The sequence below is a fragment of the Chiloscyllium plagiosum genome, unplaced genomic scaffold (genome assembly GCF_037043375.1).
Source record: "Chiloscyllium plagiosum isolate Xiang-an unplaced genomic scaffold, Cpla_swu_hap1 HiC_scaffold_13, whole genome shotgun sequence".
NCBI lineage: Eukaryota > Metazoa > Chordata > Chondrichthyes > Orectolobiformes > Hemiscylliidae > Chiloscyllium > Chiloscyllium plagiosum.
Genome location: NW_028270151.1, coordinates 15,510,993 through 15,533,013, shown reverse-complemented (window position 1 = coordinate 15,533,013; position 22,021 = coordinate 15,510,993). Strand labels below are relative to the sequence as shown.

The window sequence follows — 22,021 nt, the reverse complement described above, 5'->3', positions numbered from 1 at the left end:
AGCCATAAATTCAATGGGCCAAATGGTGCCTGAAGAAATTTGTGTTCTCATTTTTCATGAGAATTCTGTTTGACAGAAATTTTGAATATCCGGGTGCCCCCTTCAGAATACTTATGGGCGGCACGGTGGCTCAGTGGTTAGCACTGCTGCCTCACAGCACCAGGGTCCCAGGTTCTGTTCCAGCCTCGGGCAGACTGTCTGTGTGGAGTTTACACATTCTCCCCGTGTCTGCGTGGGTTTCCTCCAGGTGCTCCGGTTTCCTCCCATGTGCAGGTCAGGTGAATTGGCCATGCTAAATTGCCCATAGTGTTAGGTGCATTAGTCAGAGGGAAATGGGTCTGGGTGGGTTACTCTTTGGAGAGTCGGTGTGGACTGGTTGGGCCGAAGGGCCTGTTTCCACACTGTGGGGAATCTAATCTTAGAGGGAACATTGTGAGAAGCACCAAAAATGCAAGGGTTACATTTCTTCCACTGCAGTGGATCAGAAAATGCACTATTTTCCGTGACAATTTCTTGAACAGACTTATTAATCCCTTGGCGAGTGTGGTGACTACATAAATTATGAATGCTGATGCCCTTCATTATCATTGATTATGTTTTTTGACCTGTTCCCTGCATCATGATGAAACCTTTTTGAAACTTAATGGCAAATTACAGAAACGTGGGAGCATTGCACCACATGACTGTGAAAGACTTCCTCAAACTGCAGAGAATTATACACCGTATCTGCAGAATCATTTTCCGTGGTTTCAGTTACCCATGGTTTACCCCAGCCCGAACATATTGCAGGGAACCTTCCTGCACCAGGGACCAAGGGGCCGCTGGGAAGGTAAGTTTCCCACTTAAATGAATGGGTTCGCTCCTATCCGCGGTTTCAGACTTCCACGGTAGGTTTTGGAAGGTATCACCCACAGGTGGGTGGGGCTACTGTGCAGGTAAAGGACCATTTTTGAACAATGAAATTTGCATAATCTTCACATGATTTTTCAATGTAAATATCAAATTAATGTTGAGATACAAGGGTATTATTTGGGGGCAGGCAGAATAATTGCCTCCTTCTGGTTTGGAGTGTTTGAGCGGAGATACAGCACATGCCTGCAATCATCTGTGGAAAGGAGGACTTAATTGCAGAACATAACACAGGCAAGGGGCATACTCAAAGGTAACAATGTATGCAGTTATGGAGGACAGCACATAACAAATCATGAGCTCAAAGCCTGACTTCAGATCTGACTAAACTCCAGAGAGTAGTGTGCTAAATTCTCAAAGCATGTGGGAAATATTGAAGGATTTAAGATTCTCAGGACAGATCTGGTCAGTTTGGCAATTGCATTGCATTTTATCAAAAGACAGAGTGAGAGCCAACCATAATACACAACAGGTGATCGACCATTAAGAGCATAATGTGAATGCAGTATTGTTGGGGCTAACTTCAGAGGATGCTGAAGCGAGATGTATGATCTGAATGATGCTTGTTAGATTTTGAGCGTGTTTTTCAAAAACCCATTTGTGAAGTCATCTTTTTTTCAGCTGCAGCAAACTCCCTCTCAGTTTTAAATCAAGAGTATTGTTCATTTACATTCAAACCCAAGGTCATCCTTGCAATTTCGCTCTCTCACTTACACACAAAGACAAAAGCAGAAGAAAAAACAGTTTCACAGTTAAGAAAGTTAAAACCTGAAAGTGTAGATATCAATTTGTACAATTGCTAGATTCAGGAGTATACAGCTAACCAAGGGATCGGGAACAGCAGAATTCCTCTTGAGGTTGACACAGATACAGCAATGTGATTGGCACACGAGGACTTAGTCCACTTTTCAGACAGCAACAGTAATCTTCAAGAGATATAGGCTTCAAGGAGATCTCTTTGGGACATGAGCTATCCTGGAAGTACGGTATTACCAGCAAGTTAGATCCTTAGCAGACTGAGATACAGGATTAAAATTAATGCACAATGACAGACCATGTGCAGATCATAGTACACCACCATTGAAAATGCCTGCCATAATTGGTGGATGTACAGAGGCACTCGCAATGCAACTCAAACACACAAAATAAACAGAATTCTTCCTCGCTCGAATGTGTTGCTTATATAACAGATAAAATGGCCAATCTCACAACAAAGAAGAAAACACTCTCCGTACTCTCCATATGATATCTAGAGGCTTCTTGTGAGTTACATCAGACAACAAGAACATGGAGTTCAGAGAGGTGAGGTTTCACTTCATGAAACTTTGCCGATCTTCAATACTGTGGAGCCCGAATAGACTTGGTTAAGCCGGTTTCTCAATTTCCTCTGCACGAGTTGTGCAGCATAAGCCCCTTGGGCTAAAGTGCATTGTACTGTAAGAGGTTGCAAATTTGAAGCCAAATTAAGCAACACAGTGTTTTGGAGCACACAGGTTTGTTACTCCACCATGCTGTGAACTTGAACAGTGACACTACCTCTGGTATAGCAGGCCTGGTTTCAAGACCTACCTGCTCCATGGTATGACATAACTTCTCAGATTAAGTTAACTAAAAACATCTACAATTAAAACTTTCCAAAGATCAAAAAGAGTTTGTTTCACGTAACAGGGCCATTGAGGAGTCAGCTTCAACAATCAATTAGTTTCCATCTCTCTGGTCACGCTTCCTCTCATTCAACTTCAGACAAAGATGGGGTCATTACCACCTCAGAAAATATTGCAAAGTTTAATGATTCCACATAAAAAAGCAGAGTTTTGCTGATATTGGAGCTCTGAAATAAAAACAAAGTGCTGAACTAGAAACTTTAACTCTGCTTTCTCTCTCCTCAGCAACTTTGTGTTTTCATTTCAGTTGCTCTACATTTGCTTTCAGTTCTGGTTTGGAGACAGCACATTTATGCCCTTGTTGTCTCACTGTGGATTGGCCGTGCTAAATTGCCCATAATGTCCAAGGGTATGCCCCTTGACATTCAACAATGTTGCCGTCACTGAACCCCTCACTGTCAACATTCTGGGGGTTATCATTGACCAGAAACTCAACTGGACTCACCACATAAACACAGTGCCTACAACAGCAGGTCAGAAGCTCAGAATATTTGAGTAACTCCCCTCCTGTCCACCATCTATAAGGCACAAGTCAGGAGTGTAATGGAAGCCCCCCCCCCCCAACTTGCCTGGATGGGTACACCCATCAAGATACTCAAGAAGCTTAACATCATCCAGGATAAGTAGCCTGCTTGATTGGCATCACATGACCAAGTAACCACTCCGTCCACTACCGACACTCTTGTACTACCTACAAGACGCACTGTAGAAATTAACCAAAAGGTCCTTAGACAGCACCTTTTAACACACAACCACTTCCAGCGAGAAGGATAAGGGCAGCAGATACATTGGAACACGACACCTGCAAGTTCCCCTCCAAGCCACTCACCATTCTGACTTGGAAATGTATCACCATTCCATCACTGTCACTAAGTTAAAATCTTGGAATTCCCTCCGTAAGGGCTTTGTGGGTCAATCCATAGCAGGTAGACTGCAGCAACTCAAGAAGGCAGCTCAAGAAGGCAGCTCACCGCCATCTTCTCAAGGGCAAGAAATGATGGCCAGCCAGTGACACCCCACCTCACAAAATAATTTTCCAAACATTCTCTCCATTGATGTTACCAGACCTGCTGAATGTTTCCCACAATTTTTGTTTTTGAAGTTAACTTTATGTTCTGTTCTATTGAGGGTTGATGTGTGCTCACTGTGCCTCAGTTCACAGCGCTCCCATCCTATCACAAAGTTCCAATGAAGAGCTTTGTACAATATCAAGATGACAATCTAATGCAGTACTGGAGGGATGCTGTGCCTTCAGAAGTCCTATCTTTTGGACGAGATCAAGGAAAAATCTTGACCATTTCTTCCTCAGGTGTGTGCAAAAGACCTTGTAGCACTCTTTTGAAGGAAAGCACAATAAAGTCATCTTTGATACATGGGCTAACTTTTGTTTCTTCAATCAACATCTCCAAACCAGATTATCTGATCATCGCCTCACTGCTATATGTGGAGGCTTGCTGTGTGCAAGTTGGCCACCATATTTCTACATCAGAACAATGACTCGAAAACACTTCTAAAAATCTGGTGGCCTTGATGCTCTCGATATGCAAGATTTTATTTCTGTCTTTCTTCCTGTATGCTGGATGCGGCCATTTCATATCTCTTTCAAGAATAAGTGGCAGAGTGTCAAGTTACTGAGAGCACCTGCCCAGCTGTTCCAAAATAGTGTCATGGGATCTTCTGTATCCACTTGAGACGAGATACAGGGTCTTTGTTTAACATCTCACATTAAAAACGACACCTGTAACAGGGCAACTTGCCTTCAGAACTGCAGTGGCGTATGAAGCTAGTGTCTTAAAAGAGCAAAGAAAGGTAGGTTCAAATCCCAACAAATTCTCAAGGTGAACCGGTGTCTCTTTGTTGACTTAACTAAGTATATCATGAAACGAGTTTACCTGTTATAATACGTGCATTGATTAGCATAGAAGTTGTGAGACCTTTCTTTTGCATTTCCTAATTAACACACACTTGGGAACAATCATGTTGTTTGTAACTCTTTCGGTATCTCCATATGTCAAATTCAAACAGCACTTAGTTTTGTTGAAACTAAACCAAAGGGTTGATTTAACCGAGCCAGTTATTTGGTGGTGCTTACATTGCAAGGATATCCTGAGACAATTTACAGTTAATGATAGACCTTTTTATTGCAGTCTGTTATGGACCAGGCCAGACACCCTCAAAACATTTCAAGAAAGTAGCCCACCCTGACTTATCTCGTTGTTTTAAGCAGGTGTAACACAGATATTCCAGGAAGGATATAATTGGTCAAACCGCGTAGTTGTAAACAAAACAATTTATTTACAAGATTACCAAATGAAACACTAACAAAAGAGAACAGAATACAGAATAACTTAACCTCTCCAAAAACCCGACAAATTGTACCAACTTAATGATGCTGCTTCCAATACTTGCAACAATCCCCATAAACACTCCTTGGCACAAAAAGTAAAATCAAACCCAGGGTCTTAAAGGTGTGTGTGTGTGAGAGAGGTGAGTGAGAGAGAGGAGAGAGAGAGACACAGTGAGAGGAGAGACACAGTGAGAGGAGAGACACAGTGAGAGAGAGACACAGTGAGAGAGAGACACAGTGAGAGAGAGACACAGTGAGAGAGAGACACAGTGAGAGAGAGAGAGAGAGAGAGACAGTGAGAGAGAGAGAGACAGTGAGAGAGAGAGAGACAGTGAGAGAGAGAGAGACAGTGAGAGAGAGAGAGACAGTGAGAGAGAGAGAGACAGTGAGAGAGAGAGAGACAGTGAGAGAGAGAGAGAGAGAGAGAGAGAGAGGCGGGAAGATCAGCATGGACCTGGGTCCAGCAGCTTTTTCAACTGCTAAAACCAAACCAAGCCAGAGAAAAGCTGAGCTGGGAGGACTGGCCACTCCTCTTTCATCTCAAGTTTTTTTTTCAAAAACTTGAAAATCTGTTTCCTGAGCTATAATTTTATTAGCTATAATCAAAATGGCCCAAAATCTCTTCAACTTAGACTTTATGGTGTCTGTGTCTTTTACGACTACTCTGGAGAAAAAAAACCCAAGGACAACATAACCTTGTTAATGAGCTGCTTCATCACAGGTCACTGTTGTAACAGAGGGAAACACAGCAGTCAATTTGCATACACCAAACACCCATATACGTAAGTGTGATAATGGGCAGATAATCCACTTTAATGATTGTAGTTGAGGAACCAATAAACTGCTCTTCTCCCCATAGTGTAATGGGACTCTTCATTGACTTGGGGCAGTTGGGGGCTCAGCTGATATCTTATTTGAAGGATACTATCATTTAACAGTGAAAAACTTCCTCATTAGTGCACGGAGTGTGTCGACCTAAGTGATCAGTCTTTTAATAAAATGTATTTGTTCATAACTGAGGGGTGACATGATTGAGGTATACAAAATTATAAAGGTTAGAGACAGTAGATAGGAGGAACCTGTTTCCTTTGGCACAGAGTTCAAAAACCGGGGTCATACATTGATACTAAAGGATTAGAGGGGACATCTGAAAACTGTTAAAAACTGTTTTATGCAGAGCTTCTTGGATGTCTGGAATTCATTGCCTGAGTTGATGGTGGAGGCAGAGACCCTGAACTCTTAAAAAGTATCTGGATAGCCGTAAACTGCAAGGCTACGCGCAGTGTGCAGGAAGATGGGATTAGAAAGGGCATCTGGGTGTCTTTGGGTCAGCATGGACACGATGGGCCAAATGGCCCTCTTCTGTTCTGTATCATTTCCATGGTTCTATGGAATGGTTTGGCCAGCATTTATTACCCATTCCTACCTGCTTCGAGACGGTGATGGCAAAGTATCTGCTGTAGTACACAATGGAAAATTATACCCGTTCAGGAGTTGTTCCAAGATTTTGACTCAATTGCTAATTTTATGAACAAGCTGGGGATTGTCAAAAAATACTAAAAGCAGGCTTATCTTCGTATCGGTCTACCTCTATTTTATAGAAAAGTCGACTAACTTTAAGCAACCTTGTTTCATGCTATACAACCTTAATTGGGCTTGTCCTTTAAATAATAGAGGTAAAGACTAGAAATATATAGTTTTGTGGCTCTTTACACCAACGGAACTTGCTATCGGTATATGTCCTAGTGGCGCTGGAAAAGCGCAGCCAGTCAAATAGCGCCTGAGGAGCAGGAGAGTCAAGGTTTTCAGTCGATTCTCCTGCTCCTCAGGTGCTGCCTGACCAGCTGTGCTTTTCCAGCACCACACGTTTTGGCTCAGATCTCCAGCATCTGCAGTCCTCACTTTCTCCTACGTCCTAGTTTAGTTAGATAAATGTGGTGTCCTCGTCATGTGGTGGCAAAGCTCCAATGTTCTCGTCTTTGTCCTCTTCTACCTGAGATTCTTCTTCAGGTTGAAGAATGAGGTTATCAGGCAGAAGACAATCAACTTTACAATACTTTGTCACTGTTACTAGTCAGAACAGTAATGTTTAATACAAAACAATGTCACTTAAATCAATTACACTATGCTTTTTGTTCATTTAGAAATGGCTTTGAATGGAACAGAAAACTTTTCCAAACATTCAAACACCACAGTGGAAGACATGTGTGCGCCAGACCGAGAAATCAGCCAGGTGATCTTCACAGTGCTCTATTCTGTCTTCTTTATTGGTGGGCTCCTGATGAACAGCTTGGCCATCTGGGTGTTCTTTCAAATCCCGAGCAAGTCGAACTTCATTGTGTACCTTAAGAACACAGTCATGGCCGACCTGCTGATGACACTGATATTTCCGTTTAAAATAATCATCGAGTCAAGATTCAGAACGCCAGGACTCCAAGTCTTCGTATGTCAAGTCAGTTCAGTCCTATTCTACTCTACTTGACCATGTACATCAGCATCATATTTTTAGGGTTGATTAGCGCTGACCGCTACCAGAAAGCAGCTAAACCATTTGGCCATTCTGGCACGTGCAAACCCAGAACTGCAAAGATTCTCTCAGCAACAGTATGGCTGTGCATGTTTCTCTTGGTGCTGCCCAATATGATACTGTACAAGGGAAACACCATGCCAGAAAATGAGCGTAAATGCTCCTCTCTCAAGACTGACCTGGGCTTAAAATGGCACGAACTGGTCAGCTTTGTCTGCCAGATCATATTCTGGAGTAACTTGATATTAATAGTCGTGTGCTACTTTCTAATAAGCAGAGAACTTTATAAATCCTATCGCAAGACAAAAGGCAGTTCCAGGCAAGCTAAGAAAGTCAATTACAATGTCTTTCTTGTGCTGGCTGTGTTCTTCATCTGCTTCGTTCCTTTTCATTTCGCCAGGATCCCATATACACTTACTCAGACCCGAGGTGCTTACCAGTGCTCCACTCGAGTTACTCTTTATTACGTAAAGGAAAGCACACTGAGTTTGTCAGCGTTGAATGCATGTCTTGACCCACTGATTTATTTTTTTCTATGCAGGTCATTCAAGAACATGCTATTTGCAAAGCTGAACAACTGTGCAAACAGATTGCCAAAAATGCAGCCAGGTGATCATCAATCCAGCATGGACACTCCACTCTAAGCTGCAAAATAATGTTACACCAACCAATATCCACGCCTGGTTTCTGTACAAGTCCTAAGAAACATTATGCAGGGTTTAGACTGTTGTAAAATTGGCCATAACATTTACACTTTACATGCACTCTACATACTTGAATTCTATGGGCTTGGGATTGTTTCCTTATGTTAGACAATAGGTGCAGTAGGCTATTCTGCCCTTCAAGCCAGCACCACCATTCATTATGATCATGGCTGATCATCCTCAATCAGTATCCTGTTCCTGCCTTATCCCCATAACCCTTGATTCCACTATCCTTAAGAGCTCTATCCAACTCTTTCTTGAAAGTATCCAGAGACTTGGCCTCCACAGCCTTCTGGGGCAGAGCATTCCATACACCCACCACTCTCTGGGTGAAGAAGTTTCTCCTCAACTCTGTCCTAAGTGGCCTATCCCTTATTTTTAAACTGTGTCTTCTGGTTCAGGACTCACCCATCAGCAGAAGCATGCTTCCTGCCTCCAGAGTGCCCAATCCTTTAATAATCTTATACATCTCAATCAGATCCCCTCTCAGCCTTCTAAACTCAAGTGTACACAAGCCCAGTCGCTCCAATCTTTCAGCATAAGATAGTCCCGCCATTCCGGGAATTGACTTCGTGAACCTACGCTGCACTTCCTCAATAGCCAGAATGTCTTTCCTCAAATTTGGAGACCAAAACTGCGCACAGTATTCCAGGTGCGGTCTCACCAGGGCCCTATAGAGCTGCAGGAGGACCTCTTTGCTTCTATACTCAATTCCTCTTGTTATGAAGGCCAGAATGCTATTAGCTTTCTTCACTGCCTGCTGTACCTGCATGCTTGCTGTCATTGACTGACGTACAAGAACACCTAGATCTCGATGTACTGCCCTTTTACCTAACTTGACTCCATTTAGGTAGTAATCTGCCTTCCTGTTCTTGCCATCAAAGTGGATAACCACACATTTATCCACATTAAACTGCATCTGCCATGCATCCGTCCACTCACCTAGCCTGTCCAGGTCACCTTGTATTCTCCTAAATCCTCCTCACATTTCACCCTGCCACCCAGTTTTGTGTCATCAGCAAATTTGCTAATATTACTTTTAATACCTTCATCTATACCATTAATGTATATTGTAAAAAGCTGCGGTCTCTGCACTGATCCCTGCGGTACCCCACTGGTCACCGCCTGCCATTCCGAAAGGGAGCTGTTTATAACTACTCTTTGTTTCCTGTCAGCCAACCAATTTTCAATCCAAGTTAGTACTTTGCCCCTAATACCATGTGCCCTAATTTTGCTCACTAACCTCCTATGTGGGATTTTATCAAAGGCTTTCTGAAAGTCCAGGTATACTACATCCACTAGATATCCCTTGTCCATCTTCAGAGTTACATCCTCAAAAAATTCCAGAAGATTAGTCAAGCATGATTTCCCCTTCATAAATCCATGCTGACTCTGACCTATCCTGTTACTGCCATTTTCCACCACTGAGGTCAGACTAACTGGTCTATAATTCCTTGTTTTCTCTCTCCCTCCTTTCTTAAAAAGTGGGACAACATTAGCCACCCTCCAATCTGCAGGAACTGATCCTGAATTTATAGAACATTGGAAAATGATCACCAATGCATCCACGATTTCTAGAGCCACCTCCTTCAGTACCCTGGGATGCAGACCATCAGGTCCTGGGCACTTACCAGCCTTCAGACCTAACAGTCTCTCCAACACCATTTCCTGCCTAATATAAATTCCCTTCAGCCACTATTACATCTGGGAGATTGCTCGTGTCTTCCCCAGTGAAGACAGATCTGAAGTACCAATTCAACTCTTCTGACATTTCTTTGTTCCCCGTAATAAATTCACCCATTTCTGTCTTCAAGCACCCAATTTTAGTCTTAACCATTTTTTTCTTTTCATATACCTAAAATAGCCTTTACTATCCTCCTTTATATTTTTGGCCAATTTACCTTCGTACCTTATTTTTTCTCTGCGTATTTCCTTTTTAGTTATCCTCTGTTGTTCTTTAAAAGCTTCCCAGTCCTCCAATTTCCCACTCATGTTTGCTATGTTATACTCTTTCCCTTTTGTCTTTATATGGTCCTTAACTTCCCTCGTCAGCCACGGCCACCCCTGCCTCCCCTTAGGATCTTTCTTCCTTTTTGGATGAACTGATCCTGCATCTTCTGCATTATACCCAGAAATACCTGCCATTGTTGTTCCACTGCCATCCCTGCTAGGGTATTGCACCATTGAACTTTGGCCAGCTCCTCCCTCATAGTTCCCCTTATTCAACTGAAATATTGTCACATCCGATTCTACCCTCTCCCTTTCAAACTGCAGATTAAAGCTTATTGTATTGTGGGTCACTACCTCCTAATGGCTCCTTTATTTCGAGGTCCCTGATCAAATCCGGTTCATTTCACAACACCAGATCCAGAATTGCCTTCTCCCTGGTAGGTTCCAGTACAAGCTGTTCTAAGGATCCATCTCGGAGGCAGTCCACAAACTCCCTTTCTTGGGGTCCAGTACCATCCTGATTCTCCCAGTCTGCATGCATGTTGAAATCCCCCATAACAACTGTAGTAATATCTTTGTGACAGGCCAATTTCAGCTCCTTATTCAACTATACACTACATCCAGGCTACTGTTTGGGGGCCTGTAGATAACTCCCATTAGGGTCTTTCTACCCTTAGAATTTCTCAGCTATATCCATACTGACTCTACATCCCCTGATTCTAGGTCTCCCCACGCAAGGGACTGAATATCATTCCTTACCAACAGGGCCACCCCACCCCCTCTGCCAGTCAGGCTGTCCTTGCGATAGCACGCATAGCCTTGAACATTCATTTCCCAGGCCCTGTCCACTTGAAGCCACGTCTCAGTTATCCCCACAACATCGTAAATGCGAATTTCCAACTGAGCCTCAAGCTCATCAGCTTATTTCTAATGCTTCGTGCATTCATATATAATATTTTTAATTTGTTACTCCCCTCACCCTTCCTATCAATCCCTATTTTACTTGACCTTACGGCATGATCCTTTTTTGACTTTTCTGCTCCATTGATTCCGTTGTCTTTCTTGACTTCTCTTGTTCTAACTTTCCCTTAAACTTCCAGTTTGTCCCCTCCCCCGTGCCATTTAGTTTAAACACCCCTGTGTTGCAGTGGCAAACCTACCTGCCAGAATGCTGGTCGCCCACCTATTGAGGTGCAACCCGTCCCTCTTGTATAATTTATCCTTACAGCTAAACATACCCAGTGATCCAAGAATTTAAATCCTTGCTTCCTGCACCAGTTCCTCAGCCACTCATTCAAGTCCATTATCTCCCTGTTCCTGTCCTCTCCAGCCCGAGGAACTGGAAGCAAACCAGAGATAACCACCCGAGGTGTCCTGCTTTTCAGCCTTCTTCCGAGTTCTCCAAAGTCCCGCTGTAGTATGTTCCCCCTCCTCGTCCCAACGTCATTTGTGCCGACATGCACCACCACGTCTGGCTCTTCACCTTCCCCCTTGAAGATTTCCTGCACTTTGTCTGCGATGTCCTTAATCCTGGCACCAGGAAGGCAACACACCATTCTCAAATCCCGCCTGTTGCCGCAGAAATCCCTTTCAGTCCCCTCTCACTATGGAGTCCCTTATTACCATGGTTCTGTGTGATGTCTGACTCCTCGGCTCTGCCTCCATGCCAATATCTGATTGGCAGACCTGATCGCCTCTCAGACTGGCAGTGATGTCTGTCTCTACGGTTTCCAAGAGATTCAACCTGTTCCTGACAGATACTTCCCCCGGGGTCTCTTGCACTTGTCTCATCTCTGCCTTTCTCATTGTCTTCTCCCTTCTACTCTCTTCTGGTATGCTCGGTGTAATAACCTCACTGAAGGTCCTGTCCAGAAAGATCTTGTTCTCTCGGATGAGCCTGCGGTCATCTAGTTCTTTCTTCAGTGCTGCAATATGCTCTGTCAGAAGCTGAACGTGTACACACTTTCCACAGTTATATGAGCCGGCTACACCAGAGTCCCTGACCTCCCACATCATGCACGCAGTACACTGAATCAGCTTGGCAGTCATGTCTTCACACTCTTCAACTGTGGCATAATCACTTCTCTCAACTTCGTTGTCGAAGACTCCTGAGCCAAAGACACCTACTTAAACAACACTCACCCACCTTCCCAACAGCCTCTGCGCTCCAACTTCACTTCCACCCAGCTCCCGCCGCTCTCTGCTGCGAAAAGACCACTGGCTTCGAGGTAAGTACTTAAACAACACTCACCCACCTTCCCAACAGTGTTAAAGGCAGTATACAAATTTGAGCAATGCGGTTGACTCTTAACTGCTCTTGGTGCAATTAGGGATGGCAATAAATGCTGGATTAACCAGCGATGCCATCATCCCGTGAATGAATTAAACAGAAAATGTTACTGCTTGGGTCAGGGAAGGAATATTAAGTCCCAATCAAATACAAACAATATATGGATCGCATCTTTCTTGTAGTAAATCATTTCAAGGTTCTTTTAAGAGAAATAATTGATCAGGAGATGCTGACACAGTATAGGGAGACCTGATGCTCTTTCCTATTTCTACAATCTGAGGCAACATGTAAAAATTCTGTAAATATAAAATATTTTTCTCCTCTTGATTACCTTTTGTAAATATAAGGCGTTTCCCTCTTTAAGACAGTTAGTGTTGTTAATACAAACCTCTGTAATTGTTTCCGCTATATATCTATCGCGCCATTTGGTTTAGGGAAGGAACTCAGAACAGCAGTTCTGGCAAAAAATGTTGGTGGACCAAGTGAGGAGCAGAGATCCAGAGCTGATCATGACATAAGGTGGAGGGTTGCAGAGATAGAGGGTGAAAGGTCATAAAATGTTTCACAAACGAAATACAGAGCAGCAACAAATGTGAGAATCAGTTTGTGGAAGCTGAAAGGTCAGTGAGGGAAGTCTCTGAGGTCTTCAGTCAGGAGATGGTGAAAATATGAAACATTACAGGAAGGAGAATTCCAAAGTGGTGACAGTGAGTTTGGTCAGAGATGACAGGGCTTGAGCATTAGTGCAGAATCAAACAGGCCAACTTGGGAGAAGGAAATGGAATGGAATCAGGATAGACCATAAGGTTTTGGAGCAGATGTAGGCCATTCAGCCCATCGAATCTGCTCTCCCATTCAATGTCCGTAATACTGCTTTCCTGCCCTTTTCCCCATTAGTCTTGATTCCAACATTACAGCATTCTGACATTTTTGACGAGAGTTAAACAGAATGATAACAAAAACAGAAATTGCTGGAAAAGCTCAGCAGGTCTGGCAGCATCTGTGGAGAGAAATCAGAGTGAACGTTTTGGGTCCAGTGACCCTTCCCCAGAACAGAGTTCATCAACTCTGTTAACTCTGATTTCTCTCCACAGATGCTGCCAGACCTGCTGAGTTTTTCCAGCAACCCGTTTTTCTTTCTGATTTACAGCATCCGCAGTTCTTTTCGTTTTTAAGTAGAATGATGTTGGTCCTCTCAATGTTTAAATAAAGATGTCTTAACTTATCTAAATGTTGATATCAGACTAGGAAGTTAATATTTAGACAACTGGTTATGACTATTTTAATGGCACTTACATATTTCACATAATATTCCATCAGAACCATTCATTTACATTGTCCCAAAGATTCACAACCCTTTGGCCAATCTTTGCTTATCTCTGTCAGAGCCAATCTCTTACTGCAACACTTGACTCCATATTCTAGATTTCATTTGACAAGCCCCTTAAGAATGGCTTTTGTTTCAAAGTGATTATTAGATTAGATTAGAGTGTGGAAACAGGCCTTTGGCCCAACAAGTCCACATCGACCCTCCGAAGACTAACCCACACAGACTCATTTTTATCTGACTAATGCACTTAACACTATGGGCAATTTAGCATGGCCAATTCACCTAACCTGCACATCTTTGGACTGTGGGTAGAAACCAGAGAATCCGTCGGAAACCCACACAGACACGGGGAGAACGTGCAAACTCCATGCAGACAGTGACCCAAGTTGGGATTGAACCTAGGTCCCTGGTGCTATGAGACAGCAGTGCTAACCATTGTGCTACCCGGTGACTAATCTAATCTAATTTACATGTGGTCCCACAATGTCCATTGGCACAGCAAAAAAACAAAGAAAAACAGTCCAAGAACAGGCCCTTCAGCCCTCCAAGCCTGAGCCGATCCAAATCCACTGTCTAAACCTATCACCCAATTCCTAAAGATCTGTTTCCCTCTGCTCCCCACCTATCATGCATCTGACCAGATGAACCTTAAATTAATCTACCATGCCTGCCTCCACTACCTCTGCTGGCAACGTGTTCCAAATACACAGTACTTTACACAGAGGGTGGTGGGTAAGTTTCCCCCTTAAACTCTTCTCATCTCACCTTGAACGTGTGACCTCTCGTTACTGAATCCCTCACTCTGGTGTAAAAGCTTATCTCTATCGATGATGTCTGCATCAGTGCCACCTTGTGCTCCCATAAGGAGGTTGTACAGTTCATCAACTTCACCAACACATTCCAGCTCAACCTTAAATTCACCTGGACCATCTCTGACACTTCCCTCCCCCTCCTGGACCTCTCCATCCCCATCAACGGTGACCGACTCAACACTGACAATTTCTACAAATCCACTGACTCCCAAAACTCCCTGGATTACATCTTCTCACACCTTGCCTCCTGCAGAAATGCTATCCCTCATTCCCAATTCCTCTGCCTCCACCGCATCTGCTCCCAAGAGGACCAGTTCCACCACAGAACACACCAGATGGCCTCCTTCTCTAAAGACTGCAATTTCCTCTCCCACATGGTTGATGGTGCTCTCCAGTGCATCTCATCTACTTCCTGCACCTCCGCCCTCAAACCTCATCCCTCCAATCTTAACAAGGACAGAACCCCCCCCACTCTGGTCCTCATCTTTCACCGCACCAACCTCCGTATACATCGCCTCAATATCTGCCATCTACAAATGGACCCCACCACGAGAGATATATTTCCCTCCCCACCCCTAGCTGCTTTCCGACTACCTCATGAGGTCCACACCCCCCAACAAACCACCCTCCCCTCCCGGCACCTTCCCCTGCCACCGAGAAATTGCAAAACCTGCGCCCACACCACCTCCCTCACCTCCGTCCAAGGTCCCATAGGAGCCTTCCACATTCTTCGAAGTTTCACCTGCACTTCCACATGTCATTTACTGTATCCGTTGCTCCTAATGCATCTCCTCTACGTTGGGGAGGAAGGACGCCTACTCGCAGAGCGCTTCAGAGAACATTGTGGGGACGCACGCAACAACCAACCCCACCGCCCTGTGGCCAGGCACTTCAACTTCCCTTCCAACTCTGCTGAGAATATGCAGGTCCTGGGTCTCCTCCATAGCCACTCCCTTACCACCTGACGAATGGAGGAAGAACGCCTTATCTTCAGCCTTAAGATCCTCCAAATCCATGGCATCAATGCGGATTTCACCAGTTTCCTCATTTCCCCTCCCCCCCCACCTTATTTCAGTTTCAACCTTCCAGCTCAGCACTGTCCTCACGACCTGTGCATCTTCCTTCCCACCCTCCTCTCCAACCTATCACCTTTAGCCCCACCTCCATCCACATACGGCACTCTCAGCTACCTTCCCGCCCATCCCTACCCCCTCCCATTTATCTCTCTAACCCTTGGCTGTCAAGCCTCATTCCTGATGAACGCATCTATTCTCCTGCTCCTTGGATGCTGCCTGACCTGCTATGCTTTTCCAGCACCATACTCTCGACTCTAATCTCCAGTATCTGCAGTCCTTACTTTCGTCTTATCTCTATCCACCCTGTCTATACCCTTCATGATTTTGTAAACCTCAATCAGGTCCCCCCTCAATCTCCTTTTTTCTAATGAAAACAATCCTAACCTACTCAACCTCTCTTCACAGCTAGCACCTTCCATACCAGGCAACATTCTTGTAAACCTTCTCTGCACCCTCTCCAAAGTGTCCACATCCTTTTGGTAATGTGGTGACCAGAACTGTACACAGCATTCTAAATATGGCTGAACCAAAGTCTTGTACAAATTTTAACATGACCGGCCAGCTCTTATACTCAATACTCCATCCGATGAAGGCAAGCATACCATATGCCTTCTTGACCACTCTATCCAGCTGTGCAGCAACCTTCAGGGTACAATGGACCTGAACTCCCAGATCTCTCTACCCATCAACTTTTCCCAAGGTTCTTCCATTTACAGTATAGTTCGCTCTAGAATTAGACCTTCCAAAGTGCACCACCTCATATTTGCCTGGATTGAACTCCATCTGCCACTCCTCTGCCCAACTCTCCAGTCTATCTATATTCTCCTGTATTCTTTGACAGTCCCCTATGCTTTCTGCTACTCCATTAATGTTGATGTCATCTATAAAAACTTACTGATCAAACCAACAGTGCCCTCTCCCAGGTCATTTATGTATATTACAAACAACAGTGGCTCCAGCACCAATCCCTGTGGAAGCACTGGTCACCTTTCTCCATTTCGAGAAACTCTCTTCAACTACTACTCTCTGTCTCCTGTTGCTCAACCAGTTCTTTATCCACCTAGCGAGAACACACTGCATACCATGTGACTTCACTTTCTCCATTAGTTTATCATGGAAAACCTTACCAAACGCCTTACTAAAGTCCATGTATATGGCATCAACAGCCCTTCCTTCATCTATCAACTTGGTCACTCCCTCAAAGAACTCTATTAAGTTGATAAGGCACAATCTCCCCCGCACAAAACCATGTTGCCAATCACTGATAAGCCCATTCTCTTCCAAATATGAATAGATCCTATCCCTCAGTACCTTCTCCAGCAACTTTCCCACCACTGACATCAGGCTCACCGGTCTGTAGTTACCGGAAATATCCCTACTACCTTTTTTTGAGGGTATCAAAACACTGATCAAAAGGTCAAATCAAGGGGGTATAATGTTTGAGTGAAGGGCAGGAGGTTTAGAAAGGATTTGAGGAAAAGAATGTTTTCTATCCAGAGGGTGCTAGGGATTTGAAATGCACTGCCTGGGAGGGGTATTGAGGTGGGAAACTTCACAATCTTCAAAAAGTACTTGGATGAGCACCTGAAATGTCACAACATTCAAAGCTGTGGGCCAAGTGAGACTAGTAGATTTTGAGTACTTTAATTGTTCGTACAAACTCAAAGGGCTGAAGGACCTCTCCTGTCCTGTATAATTCTACGCTGTCTCTCAGCGACCACCTGGTTTTGTTCACAAGTCACGAGGAGAGCGAGTTGGAGCAGCTTTTGTGGGGCATGCTTATCTCCTCAAGGCTGTAGGATCAAGAGACTATACAGGAAGCTGACAGAGTAATACATTCAATAGATGGCAGATTCTTTATACCCTGTCCACCCTGATTTCATTGTTTAAAATAACATTAGTTCTTTCAGCATTCTAATGAGATCTTGTCATGAATGTACTGTAATTTCTAACATTTCCTAATTAATGATAATATACAATTGAAGAAGATGTTTCCATTTAGATGTTACTTGCATCATCTTTTGTTTAAAAAAATGTTTCTGAAGTCTTTGCACAAGAAGCTAGAAATGGGAAACTGGGCTAAGGAAAGATATATAGGAGGGGTTTATGATGCATCTCTTAGATGTATTAAAATCATTAACAACTTGGAAAGTGCAAAGGCTGTCCATATGCATGAGAAGCATTCTTACTAATACAATGAGCCATTCCACACAGACTACATCGGCACGGGTTCCCCATGCTCTTAGCACTTTTCCCTCCCATTTCACATCCTTCTTCCAGTATTGGCTCCAGCACAAAATGAAGCTTAAAACAGCATCTCAGCACTGGATGGAGGAAAGACTCTTTGCCTTAGTGACAGGACTTACACATTGTCAACTCCTAAAGTCGATAGTTCAGAGGTTGTGAAAGAAAAGACGATGCTGGGGATTTGATGGGGGGGGGCAAGAATTGAACACTGTTTGAACTCCTGCCTTAAAGCAGCTTGAGAAGACAGGATAAAATAAGGCACAACACTACCAAGGTGCCTTGGCTACTTTTCATTTGAAAACAAGGAGTTGATTATAAAGCGAGGAAATGTATAAGCTCAATGAAGTGTACACAGCCAAAATGTACCTTAAGCATGAAACAGGTTTTTCAGTCCATTTGAATGCCAATTTATCTACACATACAAACAAATGTACAGATTCCCAAATGCTAGGGTGTATTGGAGAAAGGAGAAAGTGAGGTCTGCAGATGCTGGAGATCAAAGTTGAAACTTTATTGCTGGAACAGCACAGCAGGTCAGGCAGCATCCAGGGAACAGGAGATTCGACGTTTCGGGCACAGGCCCTTCTTCAGGCCCTTTCCTGAAGAAGGGCCTGTGCCCGAAACGTCGAATCTCCTGTTCCCTGGATGCTGCCTGACCTGCTGTGCTGTTCCAGCAATAAAGTTTCAACTCTGTATTGGAGAAAGCTCAACTCACCCAGTGTTAAGCTTAGCAAAATATTAGGTGTGAGGGGAGTGGGACAATGTTAACCTAACCTTTCCACTGGGCTGTTGAGGTTGTTTCTCATTAAAATAACAAAGGATCGGGAGGTAACACAGCATTCCACCCAATTCCACAGAATTCCTGCCCAACAAGTTAGATTTGTGGGCGGCACGGTGGCACAGTGGTTAGCACTGCTGCCTCACAGCGCCAGAGACCAGAGTTAAATTCCCACCTCCGGCGACTGACTGTTTGGAGTTTGCACGTTCTCCCAGTGTCTGTGTGGGTTTCCTCCGGGTGCTCCGGTTTCCTCCCATAGTCCAAAAATGTGCATGTTAGGTGAATTGGCCATGCTAAATTGCCCGTAGTGATAGGTAAAGGGGTAAATGTAGGGGAATGGGTCTGGGTGGGTTGCAGGTCGGTGTGGACTTGTTGGGCCGAAGGGCCGAATGAAAGCAGAATGTCTTGTTGTAAGTAATCTAAGCTAATCTAAAATTGCTCCCACAGATAAAAGAATGTAATGATGCTGTCTAAGTCATCTAAGCTGTACAATGACAGAACTGAACCTTATACAGGACATTTGGAATCAGTCCATTTCATCTTTACATGCAAATGAATTGACATGGCAATGGTCTGATCTGTTTACACAAGACCTTCTTAAAAGATGAACAGGAGTATGCCATTCATGCTCTTGAGCCAGGGCAGCCATTTAATAAGGTTAAAAACAATGACTGCAGATGCTGGAAAACAGATTCTGGATTAGAGTGGTGCTGGAAAAGCACAGTAGGTCAGGCAGCATCAGAGCAGGAAAATCAATGTTTCGGGTAAAAGCCCTTCATTAGGAATACAGGCAGAGTGCCTGAAAGGTGGAGAGATAAATGAGAGGAGGGTGGGGGTGGGGAGAAAGTAGCATAGAGTACAATAGGTGAATGGGGGTGGGGATGGAGGTGATAGGTCAGAGAGGAGGATGGGGGAAGGTAGCAAAGAGTAAAATGGGTGGATGGGGGTGGGATGAAGGTGATAGGTCAGAAAGGAGGGTGGAGTAGATAGGTGGAAAAGATGATAGGCCGGTAGGACAGGTCATGGGGACGTTGCTGAGCTGGAAGTTTGGAACTGGGGTGAGGTGGGGGAAGGGGAAATGAGGATGCCCTGGGATTGAAGTGTTCCGAGGCGTTCTTCCTCCAGGTGTTGGGTGGTGAGGGAGGCCCAGGACCTCCATGTCTTTGGCTCCTCAGATGCTGCTTGGACTGCTGTGCTTTTCCAGCCATTTAATAAGGTCATGGCTGATCTGATGAAGAGTCATCTGGACTCAAAACATCAGCTTGGTCTCTCTCCATGGATGCTGCCCGATGCATTATGATTTCCAATATTTGTTGTTTTCAGTACAGATTTCAGCATCTGCAGTAATTTGCTCCTACATTCTGCCCTAAAAATATTCAAAATTCACTTAAACATAGTTTTCTTCCACCACTTTCTCAGGGAGTTCCAAAGATTCTCAATCCTTTGTGAGAAAACAATTCACCTCAATGGTTTTAAACGATGACTACCAATTTTTAAACAGTGGCCCCCTAGCTTCACAACAGGCAGCATCCTCTCGATATCAACCCCGGCAATACCCCTCAGGATCTTATCTGTTTCTATAAGGTCGCCTCTCACTCTCATAAATCCAAGCAATTACATGCCGAGCCCTTCCTCATGAGACAACCTGCCGATTCCAAGTAGTAGGAGAAAGTGAGGACTGCAGATGCTGGAGATCAGAGTCGAGAGTGTGGTGCTGGAAAAGCACAGCCGGTCAGGCAGCATCCAAGGAGCAGGGGAACCAACATTTCCGGCACAAGCCCTTCATCAGGAATATTCCAAGTACTAGTTTAGAATAGCTTCTGTGAACTGTTTCTAGTATATATATATCCTTCTTTAAATATGGGGCGGCGTGGTGGCTCAGTGGTTAGCACTGCTGCCTCACAGCACAGGGATCTGGGTTCGATTCCAGCCTTAGGTGATTGTCTGGGTGGAGTTTGCACATTCTCCCAGTGTCTGCTCTGGTTTCCTCCCACAGTCCAAAGATGTGCAGTTTAGGTGGGCCAGCCATGCTAAATCTCCCATAGTGTCCAGGGATATGCAGGCTAGGTGGGTAAGACATGGGTAATGCAGGATCACAGGGTAGGGGAGTGGGTCTGGGTGGGATGCTCTTCGAAGGGTCAGCGTAGACTCAATGGGCTGAATAGCTTGCTTCCACACTGTAGGCAACCTATGTCGACCAATAACATACACAGCACTCTAGATGTTGACTAGTGTCCTTTTTTAATGAAAGCAGAATGTCTTTCGTACATGGTTGAGCACTTCAAATGCCATAACATTCAAGGCTATGGGTCAAGCACTGGAAAGTGCAGATGGTTCCCAACAGATCCAATAGGCTGAATGGTCTCCATGCTGCATGACTGTGTATTGTAATTTTATAGTTCATAGTGGTCAGTACAGACATGCCTCAGATTCCTTACAGCAGTGTTTCCAAAACTTTTTCCCCAACTACATCCTTATTTTTGAGTTTCAAGAACTATTGCAACACCCTGGCTGTAGTGCAGAGATCAGACTTACTGTCTCTGAGCTCCAGTATAAATGATATAAGTTGTGTTCGATGCCAATTCTTTCACCCAATGCCAATTCTTTTGTCCAATGTCACGCACAAACAAATTAAATCTGATCACAATCTCCCCTTTGTAAATTATTTGCACTCTATATGAACTTTCTTTTGAAACAGTTGAAGAAACAGAAATGTCTTGAGTTTGCACTGGAATATGTGATGAGTTGTCAATTTTAATATCCTCTGTAAAAAGGGTATTTAATAACTAAGCTAGTTTTGCAAATTAAGTCATAAGCGCAGAACGAATTTAAATTTATTTATGATGTGATATCTTTGAATATATTTTGTCATCTAGCTTATATACAGGAATCACCCTCACTTAAATCTGCTCTGAAAAATATTCACATACAATCAAAAACAGCCATTGCTGCAGCTAAGGGATCATGAAATCGGGATAGATGAGTCAGAGAGTCATACAGCATGGAAACAGTTCCTTCGATTCAACCCATCCATACTGACCAGGCTTTCTTAACTTTACTAGCCTTGATTCACCTGCGAGTAGCCAAAATACCCCCATGCCCTTCCTATTCATGTACCCACTCAGATGCTTTTTAAATGTTGTAATTGTAACAGCTTCCACCTCGACCACTGGCAGCACAGTCCATACATGTATACCTTCTGCATAAGAACGTTACCCCTCAGGTCCCTTTTAAATCTATCCCTTCTCACCTTAAACCTATGCCCTCAGTTTTAGACTCCCCTACCTTTGGAAAACCTTTGATATTCATCTTATCCATGCTCCTCATGATTTTATAAACCTCTACAATGTCAATTCTCAGTGTCCAATGCTCCTGCAAAACAAAAAG

The 22,021-nt window shown here is 44.0% G+C and overlaps 1 protein-coding gene across 1 annotated transcript; it reads left to right on the top strand.

Annotated features, from left to right (window-relative positions):
- The first annotated feature begins 776 nt into the window (after positions 1-776).
- On the top strand, positions 777-17,606 carry LOC122556197 (P2Y purinoceptor 12-like). The gene is given in 3 exon segments (XM_087993340.1): positions 777-829; positions 7,065-7,393; positions 7,396-17,606. Coding segments are annotated over 2 exon segments (1,023 nt in total). The 5' UTR covers positions 777-829; positions 7,065-7,066; the 3' UTR covers positions 8,092-17,606.
- Positions 17,607-22,021: the final 4,415 nt, after the last annotated feature.